Below are 18604 nucleotides of genomic sequence, written 5' to 3' on the forward strand. Positions count from 1 at the left end.
GTAAAGTGCGGTTCGATAATTCTGTGTTTCTCGTTTATTCGAAGTTCACTGCGATAATTTTTTATTACGTGGATTCATACATTTTGCGTTGATTGCAATGGATATTTTAAGGCATAAAGTTTACTGTGAATTACTTCTAAATTCAGAAAGAAAAGTTGAAAATAATTTATTTTTCGACAATTTGGGAGAACTGATCTTTGTTTGGATGTAAATGAAGGCATGTAAATTTATTTGTGCATATAATTATCTAGTTCTAATTTCGAAACATTTATGGCATTTAGTGTTTATAAGCGTGTTATTTAGACATGTCTACCAATTTAGTGCTAAAACGTAGAACTACGTCAAAGAAGAATACAAACTTTAATTAGCAAGTAGTATCTTTATTAGAAAACTTATTTGTTGGTAGATTTTTTTACATTTAAAGTGTAATTAGATGAAACTAAATGGATGTGAACATAGAAAGTTGAATATGGCAAGAGTAATAGATAAAACTATTATTACATATTACTCGATCAGAAAAATTTACACTCGAAGAATTTTGTTTTGATAATTATTGCCTAGGGTTTATGTCGAAAATATTTTTCAGTTATATTTGTAATTACAGTTAATTCGAATAGTAATGGCGCTTAAATATTTATAGAATTAATTGAAGTTTTCGAGTTTTGTTTTGAGGAAACTGAGGAAGGCAAGAGTATCTACAGTTGTATAATGAACTGAATTTAAGTAAATTAGGTGACTTTGTATGTTTCGATGTAGTTTTTTATAATATTACGATATACGAACTTTCGATTTTGTAAATTGTATTATACTAAAAAATAAAGTTTTTCGTTATTCTCCTACTTAATGATGTATTTATAATGTTTCTGAACTAAATAATACTTATTAAATTGAAATCCGAGCTTTACAAAGTACTATGAATATTAGAGAAGACCGTTTTACTATAAACTACTACGCTTTTACTACAGCTTACTCCAATGTTGATTCTACGAAAAGTAGGTCAGACAAGGACCGTTAGACTAATGACGTAGGCTGTTTACTTTTTCCGGTCGCATCGGTGCACTCCCGATAGCGTCATTTACAGAAGTCACACCTACTTTTTTCTGACGCGAGCCAATTAGGAATATTAATTTTTTTAACCAATCAGATGACGGCGGGAGATTTAAATTCGATTTATGTCGATAGATGGCCGTCTAAAATTTCATATTTATTTTAATTTTCTTTCTTTTATTGTAAATTCTCGAGAACTAAAGGATATTCCAAAACAAAGTTGGAGAACCCAACTACTCGTGAAAATTCTACGACTTCACGAAATGGTCCAGGTATTTTATAAGAATTTTTGAACGGCTATTTCCGTCCTTCACCACTGCCACTCGATCGCCTTGGACGGCTATTTCCGTCCTTCACTGTTAAGAGGTTAAGCTTCTTAAAATTTATGAACCGTTTTTATTTTACCTACATACAATTCATATTTTCTATCAATTTATATCATCTTGCCCCCCCGGCCCATTGGCTGGCGACGCCCTTGGCAGTCTACAAAGAATATAAAATTTCACGACACTTCAACTCTAAGCACAACGATGTCAAAGTTAGAGCCATGACCGAAGAAGGAAAAAAAACAAAAAGGAGAAGTTCTACGAAAAAAATTATCAGGTCAGTAAAGTATTTTTAAGAAAGGAAGTAGTTTTCAGCAAGCAGCTACACATGCAAGTTATGTTGTAGCATACAATATTGCTAAAAGTAACAAAGCTCTCTCTGATGGAGAGTTTGTTAAACACTGCATGCTCAAAGTTCGCGATATTTTATGCCCTGACAAAAGAGAAGACTTTGAAACAATAAGCTTATCTTGGAAAAAGGTGACTTTTAGAATCGAAGCAATAGATAAAAACATATTGTCACAGTTGGAATCAAACATTGGCCAATTTAAATTCTGCTCAATTACTATGGATGAAAGCTATGATATAAATGATACTGCACAGTTGCTATTATTTATAAGAGGTGTTGACGAAAACTTCTGTATTACAGAGGAACTAGCATGCATGAGGTCGTTGAAGGGAACTACAACAGGGTCAAATATTTTTAATGAATTTATGGAAGGAATTTCAACTTTGAAAGTACCTATAAATTGCATATGTAGTATAACAACAGATGGAGCGAGAAATATGACAGGGAAGAAATCTGGATTTGTTGGGATTTTTAATGAAAAATATCCAGATAACAATGTTATATTTCTACATTGCATCATACATCAAGACGCCCTGTGTAAATCTGCTTTGGATATGAAACCTGTGCTTGATGTTATTGTGAAGCCTGGTTAATGCTATTCGATTTCGTGGGCTTGCTCACAGACAATTTCGGGAGTTTCTAGAATCTATGCAATCTGAGTACTCTGATATATTGTACTACTCGAAAGTAAGGTGGCTTAGCGCAGGACGCGTTTTCGAGTGAGTTTGGCAGCGGAAAAACGAAATAGTAACATTCTTTACAGAAAAAATATTTCTAAACGACTATACATACATAGATGAGTCTAGCTGATTTGTCCCTTCACACGCTGTACGAGGCAATAACAATTCCACCGGCAAAGTCGACCTTTCTTTAGAGGCTAACATTCGCCGCAAAAATGTAAAACAGTTAAAAAGTTTTTTAGCAGTGGCACAGCATATCACATTAAAAATGTACATTTAGTAAAAATTTTAGAATAAATAAAAATTAGAAATATTTTTTCTGTAAAGCTAAATTGATCCCGGCAAATTGTTATTAGTGACATTCTTCCTTGAGAAACAGGGGTCTGTAGAGTATAAAATTCTGGAAGATACTGCATGGCTTTCGGATTTTACATTTTTTACGGATCTTCTCTGCCACATGAACAAGTTGAATGTCAAGATGCAAGGCAAAAATCAATTTATCGATGATATCTGGGGCCATCTCAAAAGTTTTAAACTACAACTTGTTCTATTCGCGAATCAGCTTGCTAAGAATGATCTTGTCTCACTTTTCGAGGTTGAATTCAATAGCCCCGGTGATGAAGGAAAAGCTTAAGAGTTACGAAGATAGTCTGAGAAGGCTCCATGGTGAATTTAAACGAAGATTTGAAGACTTCAGTGTCATTGAAAAAGACTTGAAATTTTCGGTATGCCTTTTAATGTGAACTGTGAAACAGTGAAACCGGACTTGCAACTTGAATTGATTGAATTACAATGTAACACTCAACTCAAACAGTTGTTTCTTAATGTTCCAAAATTAGAGTTCTACAAGTCCTTGTCGAAATCCACTTTCCCAAATCTGATATCTCATGCCCAGAAAGTTACTGCTATGTTTGCTTCATCATATATATGTGAACAGGTGTTTTCTACAATGAAACTTCGAAAGAGTTGCCTTAGAAACAGACTGACAGATGAGCATTTAACTTCTCTTCTAAGAATAAGTGCATCCCAGTTCGAACCAAATTATGAAAAACTCTTAGAAATGCAGTGACAGTTTTATTCATCACATTCTTCTTCGTAATCTTTGTCATTAATAGGGCTTAGATTCACAACAAATACAAGAATTTTGTAAAATGTATCATTGTCAGTTTTTAATAAATTATATTGGCTCGCCCACAGTTTTTTTTCCTTTCCTTTGGTCCTCTCTTTAAAAAGTTTGCCCATCATTGGCCTAGATGACTTGGTTCCAGATTTTTCGACGAGATTCACTGGGTATAAAGAAAGTCAGAATAAACGATTTCTGGCAAGGTTTGAAAATGCAACTGTTTATAATTTAACCGCTAAATGGCGCAACTTTTTTACTTATTTTCACATAATTGATTTTCAAAAAACGAAACTTTTGAGCCACCAGATGAATGTCCGAAACTCGAAATCAATTATTTGTGTATTTTCTATGATAACTCATCGAACAAAACTGGTTCCAAGCGTGAAATTGAGAAATCAATTTAAATACAGAGTGAATTAAAGTTGCCCTACTCAGACCTGTATAGAGAACCGTTCTCTTTGGCGTATTTTGATAAAACTCTGGTAAATACGTTCACACGGAACATGAGGAAAAAAAATATTTAGTTCAAAGTTTTACCACTAGATAAAAAAATGGCGCATGAAAAACATGAAACAAAAAATGGAAACACGCGAAAGAGTTTTATTCGCAACATTTGTTCAATGTGCAATGCATTTGCATCAATCACATGTTCAAAGCACCTTACTGCGAGTTCAACAGTAGCCTGATAAGTTTTTGAGAAATTGCAGCAACATGGAGTGTTATGCTTGCTTGACATTTGTTCAGTGTTTGCTCAGTGTTTCTTGACATTTAGACAGTCTATATGCCTTCCTCTATAAACATGATGATTCAGATATCCCTACAACCAAAATTCACAAGAATTTAAGTTTGGAAAACGAGGAAGCCAGTCATTCAGAAAACTTCTTGAAATTACCCAACTATCTCCGAATTTGTTATGAAGCAATTTTTTCATTTGTTGGGCAATATGCGGTGTTGCCCCATCTTGCAAGAATATATTACTTTCCAAACATTGTCGTTCTTGTAAAGCAGGAATAACTGATGAAACAGGAGTTTTCGTATTGCACCTATCATGAAACACCTTTTAGTACATTGGAGTGTGATCTTAAAAAAAAGGAAAACACAAACCAAGAATAAAGACAGAAGTAAAACCACACAAAACAGAGATGTAGGCATAGTGCAGAGGCTGTAGATGCACAACTTTAGGTCTTACAGTATCCCGTATGCAACAGGTTCTGCGTATTCACATATGCTCTGTCTAGGGTGAAATGCATTTCGTCTGACCACAAAATGTTCATGGCCATGCATTGTCAATAGCTATTCTGGTTAAATACCGGAAAGCAAACACCTTGTGTTGATCTGGATCTTAAGCATGCAGCTTTTTCCAACACGTGGATCTTGCATGGATACCACTGTAAAATGAATCGCATAAATTTTTGAACTGTAGACGAAGAAAGAAACGAATCACATGACACTGCTCAAACACTTGCTGAAGAATGTTGGGAAGCATTTGCCTTGTCAAACACAGTAACAGCAACTTGCTCTACAGTTTCATTTCAAATCCTTTTCTGACGTTTTCCTGGCAATATACCCAACTCTCCAGTTTTTATCAAATTTGGTAATTATCCTTCTAAAACAATACCCCGACATATGCCCTATTTGCAAGCCTTTCAAGTATCAATATTCTCTCAGTGCAGCCAAACCAAGTTGTCTAGATGTTGTTGAACACTTGCGCCCATCGTTTCGTTTTCCTATTCATTGCACTTTATTGTTGAGATAGTATGAGACTGTTGAATAAGGTGTTTCCAAATTTTTAGCAATTCTAGTAACTTTTCCTTCCTCGTGAAATACATCAATTTTGATTTTTTTCCAGTTAGCTCTTTTCCACATCCCATTTTTAATAGTAAGGTCCAATGCAATTTACTAATTTTTTAAAACTTGTTAGTCATATTCTTATGCAAATTTTATGGATACCAATAATTATTTTCTTTGTACTTAATTCCTATCAGTACATGTTCTATTAATGTTAAACTTCTATTTTTGATAATAATATATGACTCTTTCGTTTATTAATCATTTTTCTTTAAACTTATGCGATAATTGTTGCTATTTTGCAATCAAACGTAAAAGGTAATTTCATCAATGTTACATGAAATTAATAAAGAGTTTCTAGGAAATTACTGGATGTTCTCATTATTGTTGGAAAAATAAACAGACCAAAATTTGCCTCAGCCCATTAAATTAATATTAAATTATACGTTTCTTAGTAATGTTTAGGATATAATAATTAATCTGAAAATCAATATACATATTGACAAAAGCATTGATCTGATTTTCATAGAATGTATTTTTTATTATAGTGCATCTGGCTTATTCCTATTAGAATTGTATTGCCATGTTCGTACTCCTAGAAATACAATAATTAAGAAAGATTAATCTTACCTTGCTAGATTAATTCTTGCCTTCTGCCCACCGCTCATTATAATACCTCGTTCTCCTACAATTGTCAGATCTCCTTTAGGAAATAATCTAATATCCTGCAATAAACAGGAGAAAAATGCACAACATTTCGATGAAATTCTTTACAAGTCAAGTTTAGTTTGAATAAGGTATGCAATGCGTATTTTATTCAAATTAAACGTGACTTGTAAAGAAATTCATTGAAACGTTAAAAAATATAGCCTAAATTAATTAGAAGTATTACTAAACAAGTGTATGTTAATGAGATAAATGTCATTAACATACATTTGTTGCCATAAAAGTTGGCGCACCAAGGAGTTGTCAGAATGGAACGAAATTGTATGTTGTGAATGCAATAGAGATATAAGTAAGCGATAACAAAATAAAAACAAGAAAATCATTTATTGCATAAAAACGTACAAAAAATAAAAAATCATAGTACTCTGTTAGATTACTTTTAGTGTATATACACCGTGTCATGCGGGCAGGCATATAGGCATAAGAGTGCTGTGTGGTATCTGGTGGCATCTCTGTTTATATTTGTTGCAAGTAATTGTCTCGTTCTGTCAAACTTCCTGGGCACTACAACTTGGCGTTCCATGCAATTCTAGACATGTTCAATCGTTGACAAATCACGGGATCGTGCGTGTCAGGGAGGTGTAGAATGTGGCCAAGGCAGTCCTCTGACACTATTGCCGTGTGTGTTCGATAATATTACTGCTTGAAAATGGCTCTCGGGAGCCACGCCCTGAGAGGTAACAATGTGGCTGCAGGATGTCATTAACATATCCCAGGGCTGTCATTGTCTCTTGGATCGCAATTAGAAGTTACTGGCTGCTGTCACACTTCGGACAATCACACTGGTTGTGGGGGCAATGTGCTACTCCAAATTGTAGGCAGGATTGAAAAGTTGAAGACCTGCAGAAATGAACACAGCCGTTGTCAGTGCTCAAATTGTATCTAAATTCATCGTAATAGACGACCCAGTGACATTCTGTAGTGGTCCAGTCTTGTTAGGAGCATCACCATTCAAATCAATGATAAGAGTGGACGGTGTCAATTGCAGTTCATATTTTGGCAGGCCATTATAGCAAATGTTTCTTGTCCTGGCCCCTCGAAATGGTGCTGACAGACGCAGGAAAGTGTAGTAATAATGCCACCTGTGTCCAGATGGTGAACAACAAAACGGTTAACCGTCAGCGTGCTTTTCATTGGAATGGGAGGTCCTCGCAGGCTAGTGGTCTGTGGAGAGCGCCCGGAGAGTAAGGGCTGTGTATACCTGCTCTCTCTTATTCACTGGTACTAACACTTCCTTACAGTGTTTCTTGAACGGTTTAGATGACTGGCTATTCGACAAGAAGACCCTCTGGCTTTTCTCGACACAATGATTTTTTCTTATCAAACACGGTTAGTTGTTCATATAGTCTTCGTTTGTGACGTAAAGGCTGCTCTAGTGATACATATTTTGTTTTCAACAGGAGATCTAGAGACAAAATTTATTTGCACTTCTACAGGACAAGGGAATGCACATTAATGCTCTCTGTTGGCATTATACAATGAGCCATCACGCTATATCTGTAATACTTTTTATGTGTGCTTGGGATTTATTCGCATACCATGTTTTGTAGCGATAAGTCAGCAACTTAATGAGCTAATTCTTATAGCAACGAGTGTATTAAGAAAAAATCTACGTTCAATAGACTCAGCTCTGATCACTTTTCCACTTTGATGAAGTGCCTGCTCATATTAACCTAAAAATTTGCTATTAATTTTTAAATACATGACTAGTTATTAATAAATGTATCAGTTTTTCGTTAATTGTGCATTAATATGGATAGAAATCAAAAATTTAAAGCGATAAATTGACTAAATTATTTGGCTATGCTTTTTGCAGTAAGTAGTTAAGCTAGCAATCCTTCTTTTATTTTCGTTTTTTGCTATTAATGATTTTTATTCAAAAGAACAAAGTGAGCATCTTTCTCGTGTCTTTCATAATGAGGCAAACCGACAATGGAGGAGAAAGTGAAGATAGGTTGAATGTGGACCTTCATTTTGACTGGCATTCGGGTCAATCGGAGTGCGAACTTGTAATTTATCCTGTCTGTAATCTGGCATGCATATGTTAGATATATAGAAGTTAATTGTGATTTCATCCTAAATGTAATAATTCTAAATTAATATATAATTAACTTAAAAAGAAAACTTATGAAAAAGACAAAATATAAATTTTAACACAAAACAACAAAATTGCAAGACAGCTTACATTGCAAAGTTTCATATCTTTGCATGCTGAAGCAGAATATTGGAAAAATTTTTTAAAATACATGATTTGATTTATTCTGCTTCTATGGTATTTCTTCTGTCAAAAGTCTCTTTTTTCTTAATGTCGTTTTTTTTTCTTTTATTTAAATCTGCTTCCGAGGCCATCGCTACAGTAGTAAACGACATCAATAACCTTCTTCAAGAGTATAGATATGTTATTGGCATGAGCTTAAACATTCCTAAGGCCTTTGATAGCGCGTCGTGGCCTATTATTTAGTCTGAACTCAGAAAACTTAATTGTTCAGCCAACCTCCTTTATGCAATTAAAGATTGCCTCAACAATCAGAAAATTGTACTTACCTCTTGTTTGCTCTGCTTTTATCGCCTGATCATCAGAAGACTGACCGTAGTCCTGTTGTTAGAAGGAGTTACAAAGTACAATTCAAAGCATACAACCATAAACAGACACAGGGGCCTGTTTATGGCTCTATGCTTTCGATCGTACTTTGTAACTCCTTCTAACAACAGGACTTCGGTCAAGATCTCTCCATTGCCTATGCTGACAATGCCTTGGTTCATGTGGGTGGCAGGTCAAGGGCTGCTTTAGAAGACAAATCACAGCATATACTTAATAACATCCTTGATTGGTGCCTTAACTATAAACTTGGCATAAACCCTAACAAAACTAAAGTCATTGTTTTTAGTCGTCCGGGTCTCAAGCACCTGTACTCCAGAGTCACTACAATCAAACTCAACGGCATATCAGTAAAACTAGTTAAAACCATTCGTTACCTTGCTGTTATCCTAGACCAGGGGTCGGAAAGTGCAGCTCTTTGCATAGAAGTTTGCGGCTCTTCGGACATAATTTCCAATCTCCCCTTATCTCAAGCAGCCTTAAAACATATGAGTTTATGAGATAGAGCCATCGAACAAACGTCAACTCGTATGGCATACTCTCTACCATTCTTTAGCCTGTCTGGACATGACCAGTCGCGTTGATCAATATGAATCGCATGCAAGTGGTAGCATTTAAAGCATATCTACATATATAACCTACTGAACGCGTGTCCGTCTGTTTGTGTAACGTTATGCCGAAAACGGCCACTAGAGACGCCCCTGTCGTGTGTCGTATTTCGCACATTTAAATTAAAAATATAAATTATCATTTACATTAACAGTATAAATTGTTATTATTCATTTGGCCAATAGCCAATAACAATATAAATAATTCAGTATATTTGTAATAGGAATTTATTATTGTCACGGAATGCCTGTAACGCGCACTAGGGGGCGTGCTTCAACACAGTTGATCGGCGATTGGCCAAGCAGTTAAGCCTCGATGGGGCTCTCTGGTACTTTTGGTATCTTGTTTCCATGACAATTTGGCTCTTCTCACTTGACAAACTGCCGACCCCTGTTCTAGACCATAAACTCTTATGGAGTCCACATATTGAAAATATTACTAACGTCACTGACAAGATATTCTTTTGTTTTTCCAAAATTGCAAAAAGTACCTGCGATTTGTAACTTTACTGCAATGAGCATCATTTACAACCAGATCTTTTTACCAATCATTTTGTACACCTGTGATTCATCATATAGGTACTGTACATGATCAGAGAAAGCTCTTTCAGCCCAAAGGCGTGCCCTGGTTCATATTGCTAAGGTTTACACTACTTGCCCAATTATGAGCTTACTATCACCCATCGATTCGCACCTGGCTCTTCTGAGTTCTAAAATTCTTTTAAAACGTGGTATTGATGTAACTACAAACAATGGCTCTCTTTCATCCAATAATCATAAAACTCCTGATAACATTTCAGCAACATCCAATCCTAGTATTCTACTCAACATCATTAAATACAACTTTGATAACCCTGATGTTGCCATTTACACTGATGGTAGTAAATCTTTGGATGGCACGGGCTGCAGCTTTGCTACTTACATCAGTGGTGTAGAATTCCACTGCAGTGTGTCAGGTTCTACCCACAATTCAGCAATTTTCATGCAGAAATTTTTTCCATTTTTCAATCTCTCATCTGGTCAAATCTTTACTAAAACCACAGTAATATCTTTATTCCATCTGATAGAAACTTTGCGATTCAACTCATCAATAGACAAGCCACCCATCTGTCATCAACAATATATATAATATTATAATCACTTCTAACAACAATTATTCCTTTAGTTGATTAATGCCCACAGCAGTATTCCTGGAAATGAGCGGGCGATCTTGCTCGCCAAGTCTGCTGGATCTGATAGCACCTTCGTTATCATCTATGTTAAGTTCCCTTTTGCTGTTTACTTCAGCAAGCTTTGGGAAGACATAATTAACACCTAACAGCATTGTTGGAGCAACAACCACAACAAGACCACCTTCTGCTTTTTCTCATCTATCAAACACACTGCTTGCAACCTGGTGTTAAAGTGATTAGGGGTGCCTAATCACTTTAACACTCAGTTTTTTACCGATCATGGACGTTTTAATAGTTACTTACATCGTTTCTCCCTTTCGAGACTTTTACCTCTGCCCATTATGTGACGTTCCTGATGGTAGCCATCTATATATCTTTGACTGCCCCATGTTAAATATCCAACAGCATTCCCTTTGTTGTGCAGTTTTGAACAGTGAACTCAACTGGCTGTGTGACTACTATCATCTGATCAACAATAAAAAACTATATTTGCACGAAAACAACATCACCCCTGTCTACCACAAGCTTTCCTATGTATCTCATCGTGGTCATCGCTGATTTTCTTAATGTTTATAAATGTAACGTTCTTATGCATAATCACTGTATATCATGCACTGTTTCTATGTATCGGCAGCATTGTTACTCGTCATGTATATTAATGAAGTTTGTACTTTGCTATCGCCTGTCAATTTGAATTTATTTGATGTATCTGTTTTGTTGTTGCATTCCTTTCTATTATTGTACTTTATTGTACCTTCTACTCAATATTAGTTATACTTTATGTTACGCTCCATGTGTTCTAATATTAATTAATTTTACACTTAGTTTTGCATCATTGCATGGATGTCTCACTGTTTGATAATTATGTGGCAACAATTGCTTTGTTTGTTTACTCAACTTATATGTATTACTGTACATTACTGACATATGTATCGCTTTATGTTTTGTATTAGTCTTTCATTTTGTGTTAATTTTTATATCTACTGTAATAACATGTTATTGCAACTGCATAAGCTGGCAGTGCTTATGCAGAGTCAGAGTCAGGCTGCATGCACATTGTGCTAATAAATAATAATACAGTAGAGAGTAGTTTATCCGAATCAATTGGGGACAAGGGTTGTTCGGATAACCGATTATGTACGAAAAAATATATTAACCTGTCCGATGTTCAAATTTTTTTCTGTTGCGTGTCGCTTCGTGTTGAATTTTCGTCGATTTTAAGCATAACGAAAATTTTTCTAATAATAATCGAGACTATTTTACCGTTAAAAATTATTTCTTATTTTGTACAAACAAAATAAATATATTGAAGAATATAAAAACATAAAAATTATACTTTAGAAGTAAATCTAGTATCAAAAAATTTCGATTCAGCAAGACACAGTCCGACTAGAAAGCGTTCGGATAACCGGGGTTCGCATAAACGACTCTCTACTGTAATAATAATAGCACGCCATGGCAGCATGGGTTGGAAGGAAAACACAAAATTGCAATCAGGATTAACGCCATGAATGTAACGCAGAATGTAATTGTCAGAGCACAACGATTAAAGGTAGTAGCGAGGGGTTTTCCAAATGTGTGGATGTGGAAACTTTATAACATTGTCCCATAGTAGAGTCTGACTGGCAGGCTACATTTTTCGATTGGAATCCCCAGGAATACTTGGCGTAGAACTTTTCTTCAAGATTTGAAAATGCTCAATATGAAATAGGAGGAAGCTAAAGCCTTCGCCTATGATCGAAATCGATGGAATATATTTGCTGCCAAGTATGATACTTGGATTGCAAGAACTACTGCAACTGCTACTACTATACATTGCACTATTCATACACAATATGTTCATAATTACGAATGTAATTGCACTGTGATAATAATTAATGTATTTAACGTTCCTACTTTATTGATGTTTAACAGAAACACACTAAAATATAAAATACAAATATAAAATTTGTACTTTCTAATATTAAACTTCACAAACCATGGCACCCTTCTAAGAAAAACTACGACAGAATAGACTTGTAACGTCATCGTAATGTGATACATAAGAGATCATTTTCGTTTTATTTTACAGTTGCAATTAAACAAATTTTCGTCTAGAACTGACATAAAGATGCAAAAATTTTGATAATAAAAGCAGAAATCATCTTACCTTTTCTAAAGCAGTTACATGCAAAATTTTTCTATATTTGTCTTCTTGATATTCTTCTCCGAACAAGATATTTTCTTTGACAGTTGCGTTGAACACCCAAGCTTCTTGAGAAGCATACGAGATCTTTCCTTTCACACACACTTCACCAGAAGTAATTGGAATCTCTCCCAACACGGACATTAATAAAGACGTCTAACGAAATTAATGTCATTTCATTATTTAATAGGAAATGTTTTGCAAGAATAATAAAAGTATATAAACAGTTTAGAAAAATTTAAACATTATTTTTAAAATATTGTTTGAATTATCTATTGCTTTATCTTATACTTCATATAATGCAATAGATGATAGCACATATTCAGTCAATCTATAAGAATAACTCAAAGATCACTTTTATCATTCAATAAATTTTATCTACAAACAAACTTTCGTATAGGGGTATACAATAATTATATAATAAAAGAAATTCAGTTGTATATGCACAATGTTGTTGTGAGAGTGTTAGACATGCTCGTTAACACATTTTGATCTATGCAAAAAAGTACAACAAATTATAAGGTAAAAATATCACAGTTCATCAACATCATCAACAGATATAAGAATTCTTTTAATTTTACGTAGAATACGATCGTAAGGTTCTGTATTTTAAAACTTAACATTGACAGTTACAACTTAGAGGCTTAATAAAACCAGAATGCAGACATTTCTAAAATCAATTGTTAGAATCTTATACTCCGGTCGCACCGAACATTTCAATCTAGACTGTGACCGAGGTCGGCGACTATGCCTTGGTGCGACCTCTCTCGACCGTTTCAATCTCGACTGAAACGAGGTTCAATCGCGACGACTCAAGAGAGTTCTTCAAACTAGATCCAGTCATAAGAGAGATCTCACAATCCCACGCGCGCGAGAGAATACAAGATAGCTGCAAAACCCTTGTCAGGCTATCGACAGAGAAATAAAAAAAGATAGTGTATTTGGAGAGACGATGACATCTATCTATTATTAGATATATGGCAAGAAATAGTACTGTATTTATTTATGAACAAATCTCCAATTTGTTTGTTGGTGTTCGTGACTTACCGCGTAGATATGTCAGTTTTATCATCGCGTGTAATAGCCGGGTTCTTCTCAAGAAGACTGCCTGTGCGAAAAGCACGACGTTCGACTGGCGACAGTCACAATCCAGATTGTAGGTACTGTATTTTCAGGAGTATAAGACGACTTTTTCACTCAGGAAAATCTTCTCGAAAGTCGGGGGTCGTCTTATACGCCGAAAAATACGGTAAATCTAGATCGAAGTGAGTCGTGGATTGTGTGCGAACGTAGTATTATACTTCATGGGAAGTATGAAACGAGTGGTTTGAAATTATTTAACGGTTTTATTCCGAAGAAAAGTAATAACAGATTGTTGTGTTTATAATTTTACATAAATATTCAGATTTACATTGGATATGTTGGATAAAGATCACTTGAACACGTAATCAGATAGTAGATCATATTTTCTCTTTCATTCAGTCAGGTTATTTAATATGCATAAACATAGAAAATTAAACGTTTTATAACAGATTACATACACAACGAGTTAAGTTAAATACAATTAATTTTCCAAAAATTTTTTAATTCTGGCACATGCTATAAATAATACGTGCCATTTTGTTTGAAAACTACACAAAACGTATGTTTTATTTGCGTGAATTCAAATCAAATATACATAAAATCAAAAATAAATAAAATGTTCTAAATAAAACATAAAACATGGAAGTGTAAATATTTAAATAACTTAAATTTTTACATTTAATAAATTAACATGGAACTTAAATAAAACATGAAAGTGTAAATATTTGAAAAGTATTCTTATTATAACAAGATAAATGGTTACGTTCTGTGTAATTTTTAAATGATCATTAAATCAAAGAAAATGTAATTAATTTCAAATAGCAAATTAGAAAATCAAGATATTTACCTTTCCTGATCCAACAGAGCCTACAACAATTAATAATTCTCGGGGTTGCATATTTAAAGATATCCCATTCAATGTTGGTTCGGTTCCCTTTTAAAACAACAAACGTACTAAAATGTATAAAACTAATCTTAAACATTCTAAGTAAGAAATAATAATTTACTATAAATCAATTCATGATAACGTTACAAAAATTTAAAATTAATTAATGTTGATTGTTAATTAATTTATTGTTTCAAAATAAGTTATTTGTACAGTATATATTGTACGTCAATTAAATGTACCGTAACAGTTTAATAACCTGACACCCTCTAAAATGAAGTCGATATACCAAAATTTTCCAGTTTAATAATTAATAAAGGTTTTTTTTTGCGTTATGTGAGTAGTAACACCAACAAGTTGAGAATGTCACGTGGTAGGAATTTGTTCAATGAGAACATTCTCTAACCTAGTTTGTGACCTGTGACACTCCCAAGAAATTCAAGTTACTGGTAATATAACGCAGTACTAAGCAACGAAAATACTATTATAAACAAATTGGAATTACTTTGTCAGGTATTTCAATTAAGATTCAAAATAGACTTACCATACATATCCGAAACTACACAAAAACACTTTTTGAAAAAGAAATAGAGACATCCGGAAAAGAATCCAACTTCAATGGAATGTCTATTAGACTTTCTGACAAAATACGCAAACGATATCAAAGTAACACACACTGAATTGTCTAAGCTACAGTACATTGGCGATACTTAATACGATGCTATACGTACGCATAAAAAATAATTCTTTTTTTAAAGGACAACTTCTATTGTTATCTAATTGTGCTGATCGTCATGGATTGTGAACAATGCCTCGCCATCAAATTCATGCTTACTATAACTATATGACTGAGTTTGAAAGAAAACATGTTATCAGACTAAAAGAGAGTGATTGGACAAATCGACATAGCGCGAATCACTTGGGTCAAAGTGGCGCTGTAATTAGACAATGCTCTCATGCATAAATCTCAAATAAAGTCCAGAGAAAAGCAGCCATCGGCTTGCCTAGAGTGGCGATATCATAAAACTAGAGCGCTATTATTCGAGCAGCTACAACAGTATAGAAGTCATCACTGTCGACCATATACAGTCATTTGCAAACACTTAAGACCACACATTGAATATTATTGCTTAATATTATTGCTGTGATTAATTTACGAAAGTTTTTCTTACCACATGGGCATCATGTAGAAAGGAATTTCTCAGCTAACCAGTCTTTCGGTCAGTGAATTCTCCAGATGTTTTAAAATTTATTGAGAGCTTGATAAACAGGGGTTTTGTTCACGTTTACTCTAGAACTTATTTGACGTTCAGAAAATTCGACTGTATGCAGGGTCTCTATTTTTCTGCCCTTATTGCAACAGTGATTAAAGGATTCTTACTCATTATAATAATTTTAGTACAGCACTGTCTATGCAAAATCGAGTCAACAACTGCCGATAAACCGCACACACACATTTATTTAAACCAGCGGAATGCATCTGATACAATCAACTCACAAGATGATATAATAACCTATGCAAATGATAAAATGTGTAAAATACTGGAAAACAACTAGTTGTCTTAAATTTTCGCAAATGACTCTAACATGTGACCAATACTAAAATGACAATCAAGAGCATTTTTAGACAAATATACCAGCGGAATCTATGCTCACAAGGCCCAATACGCCAGGTGTCACTGACCCGTAAGCATCGTCAATAAAGACTGCAGTAGTGTCTGGCTGGATTAATTTGGAATTGTTCTAGTTGGAAATGAATCGTCTTCGCTGATGAGTGCCATTCTTATCCAAGTTTTGCCAACCCACACAGGCGTGTATGGTGACATTCTGCCTATTATGGACTCCGGCTCTAACCTTCAAATACAATAAGTCACAACAACAGCTACTTGTTTTTGAACGATAGAGTTATAGTTTGAAATACTATTTCTTTTGATAGCATTCTCAATGCACAGATACGTTGACGACATTCCGAGACATGTTGTGATACTGTTTTTTTTTCTCAGCATCCAGGACAACATATTCTTAAACAAAAGCAATGACCAGCCACACAAGTCATGCTTCTCACTTGAATATCTTCGAGGTTACGATATCTTTTTTTGGCCAGTCAGAACTCCAGATCTTACTCTACAATTAAAAACAAAATTTGAACATGATCGGGCATCGCCTACAACTATCGAAGAATATCAAAACTTTAGCCTTCAATTGAACACTGATTGGCAAAACTTTATTTAGTATATCATCAGAGATACACTTCTTATTATATATCAATACCACGCCAATGTTTATATACCAAAGGACAATGGCCGGAATAGATAGAAAACAAAACAATAATACATTTAACAAGAAGAGTTAAGTTCTCTTGTTTCTGATAACCACTTATTTATTCACATGTTTCCTCACATTATATTTTTATAGGTTGCAAATATTTTCGTTTGCGATTTGATTTTCCTACAACTTTCTTAAAATAATATCAGAGATCTTTTCAGCAAGCATTTTCGCTTGAAATGTTTCAACCCACAATGTTTGATAAATTTACAATATTCGTTGTTTAAATCTGGTCATATGTATACTTTCTTTTGTAGTAAAGTTAATTGACGTAAATAACTTTAATTGGTTATCGAATTTAATGTTATTTGTAAATTCGACAAAATGTAAACTCAATAAAAATTTTGCCTACAATTAAAAAAAAGTCAAAAGAGGGATATTACGATTAATGAGTAATTTGGTTTCTACAGTATATTTTGGTAGATAATTTTATTAGTATTAATTACCACTTACATCATTATCACAGTTATTATTTGCATTATTGATTAATTTAATAAAGTCACTTTTATTTGTACCTACAAACTTTGTCCATCCTTACTCAATAAAAAACTATATATTAACAAATATTTTTAATATAAATTACATGAAATTGTATAGTTTTATATAAGTTGCAATGCATGCAGTATTTTAATTATTATTACAATTTAAAAATTTATGAAAAGTATGTAGCCTTACAGAGACCAGTGAACATAAAATACAAATGTTTTAGCTTGTATGCAAGGTAGTTTTAAATTCTTCTATAAACAAGAAAGATCCGTATTAGGGAAGATATTTTCTTGACATGAAACTACGGGATAACGAAAATTAGCACAATAGTAAACTGCGAACATAGCGATAACTTCTAGAATGACTTTCAGTGAAAAAAAAGCATTTTAAATTTAAATGTTACACGCGTAAATAAAATCCGGAAAAACTCCACGCGTTCAACTCGTCGTTCGAGTGTCAATCTGATACAAACTACCAGTATTCTGTAGTGTTATCCACTTATCCATTGAAAACCAAAGAGTCTGTTGTTATGGTTGAAATCTTAATGGATATTTCTAACTTTTTTATTAATTTAAGAAATATATATACGAAAAACAGAACCACCAGAGACAATCAATTATTATACGTAATAATACTTATAATTAATAATACATCTATTTATCTTTAAATATATAATATTTATACTATACTTATAATGATACTAATCAATTATTTAAAATTACCAAATTAAACGAATTGCAAAAATCATTATTTTCATTGTAAAACTGAAAGTTGAAGCCATCTCTTACTTTTTTCCATGCAGCTGTAACAGTATCCATGCGTATTTCGCATTCATTCAAATTTACTTCTTTTTCTACAGTTTTCACTGCATTACTTTCTCTTTCGGGAAGGAGGAGAAAATCCTAAATTATAATTTCGAAAACCAAATTATTAATTAAATATAAACAACCCACAGCTTGCTCAGCAGAAAATAAGTACAATAATTTAACCAACACATGTTCACTCGCTGAGAGATTTAATCTTAACACAAACGTTTTCAACCCAATCTATGGATCATCATCAGGTGAATTAGAACATTACAAAAAATAGAACAAGTTCAAAATACAAAAATATAACGGTTAACCAATATATAACTAACAGCACAATAACGTTTCTAAATACCAAACAATCAATATAAATGCTGCTAAAATTAAAAATAAAGTATTAATATATAACAAACCA

General features: G+C 33.7%; 3 protein-coding genes across 3 annotated transcripts; 2 read left to right on the top strand and 1 right to left on the bottom strand.

Moving 5' to 3' along the window:
• The first annotated feature begins 1778 nt into the window (after positions 1-1778).
• On the top strand, positions 1779-2315 carry LOC136990697 (general transcription factor II-I repeat domain-containing protein 2A-like). The gene has a single exon (XM_067289110.1). The coding sequence runs from the start codon at positions 1779-1781 to the stop codon at positions 2313-2315; it is 537 nt and encodes a 178-aa protein (XP_067145211.1).
• Positions 2316-3129: 814 nt separating this feature from the next.
• On the top strand, positions 3130-3471 carry LOC136990698 (general transcription factor II-I repeat domain-containing protein 2-like). Its single transcript, XM_067289111.1, has one exon. It carries the CDS (start codon positions 3130-3132, stop codon positions 3469-3471), a length of 342 nt encoding a protein of 113 aa, XP_067145212.1.
• An 805-nt stretch (positions 3472-4276) lies between these two features.
• LOC136990699 (ATP-binding cassette sub-family C member 4-like) lies at positions 4277-18380 on the bottom strand. Its single transcript, XM_067289112.1, has 7 exons — positions 18333-18380; positions 18172-18285; positions 14534-14620; positions 12568-12759; positions 5944-6038; positions 4418-4568; positions 4277-4342 (listed from the first exon to the last, which is right to left on the bottom strand). Exons 1-7 carry the CDS (start codon positions 18378-18380, stop codon positions 4277-4279), a joined length of 753 nt encoding a protein of 250 aa, XP_067145213.1.
• Between the last annotated feature and the right edge of the window lie 224 nt (positions 18381-18604).

Source organism: Centruroides vittatus, unplaced genomic scaffold, assembly GCF_030686945.1.
Source record: "Centruroides vittatus isolate TY-2023 unplaced genomic scaffold, ASM3068694v2 contig_1337, whole genome shotgun sequence".
NCBI classification, from domain to species: domain Eukaryota; kingdom Metazoa; phylum Arthropoda; class Arachnida; order Scorpiones; family Buthidae; genus Centruroides; species Centruroides vittatus.

Coding starts and splice junctions, on each gene's coding strand:
- LOC136990697 (XM_067289110.1), top strand. CDS start 1,779: ATGCTCAAAGTTCGCGATATTTTATGCCCTGACAAAAGAGAAGACTTT.
- LOC136990698 (XM_067289111.1), top strand. CDS start 3,130: ATGCCTTTTAATGTGAACTGTGAAACAGTGAAACCGGACTTGCAACTT.
- LOC136990699 (XM_067289112.1), bottom strand. CDS start 18,380: ATGTGTTGGTTAAATTATTGTACTTATTTTCTGCTGAGCAAGCTGTGG. Junction 18,286..18,332: donor TTCTGCTGAGCAAGCTGTGG/GTTGTTTATATT, acceptor ATTATAATTTAG/GATTTTCTCCTCCTTCCCGA. Junction 4,569..5,943: donor GCAAGAATTAATCTAGCAAG/GTAAGATTAATC, acceptor GTTTCATGATAG/GTGCAATACGAAAACTCCTG.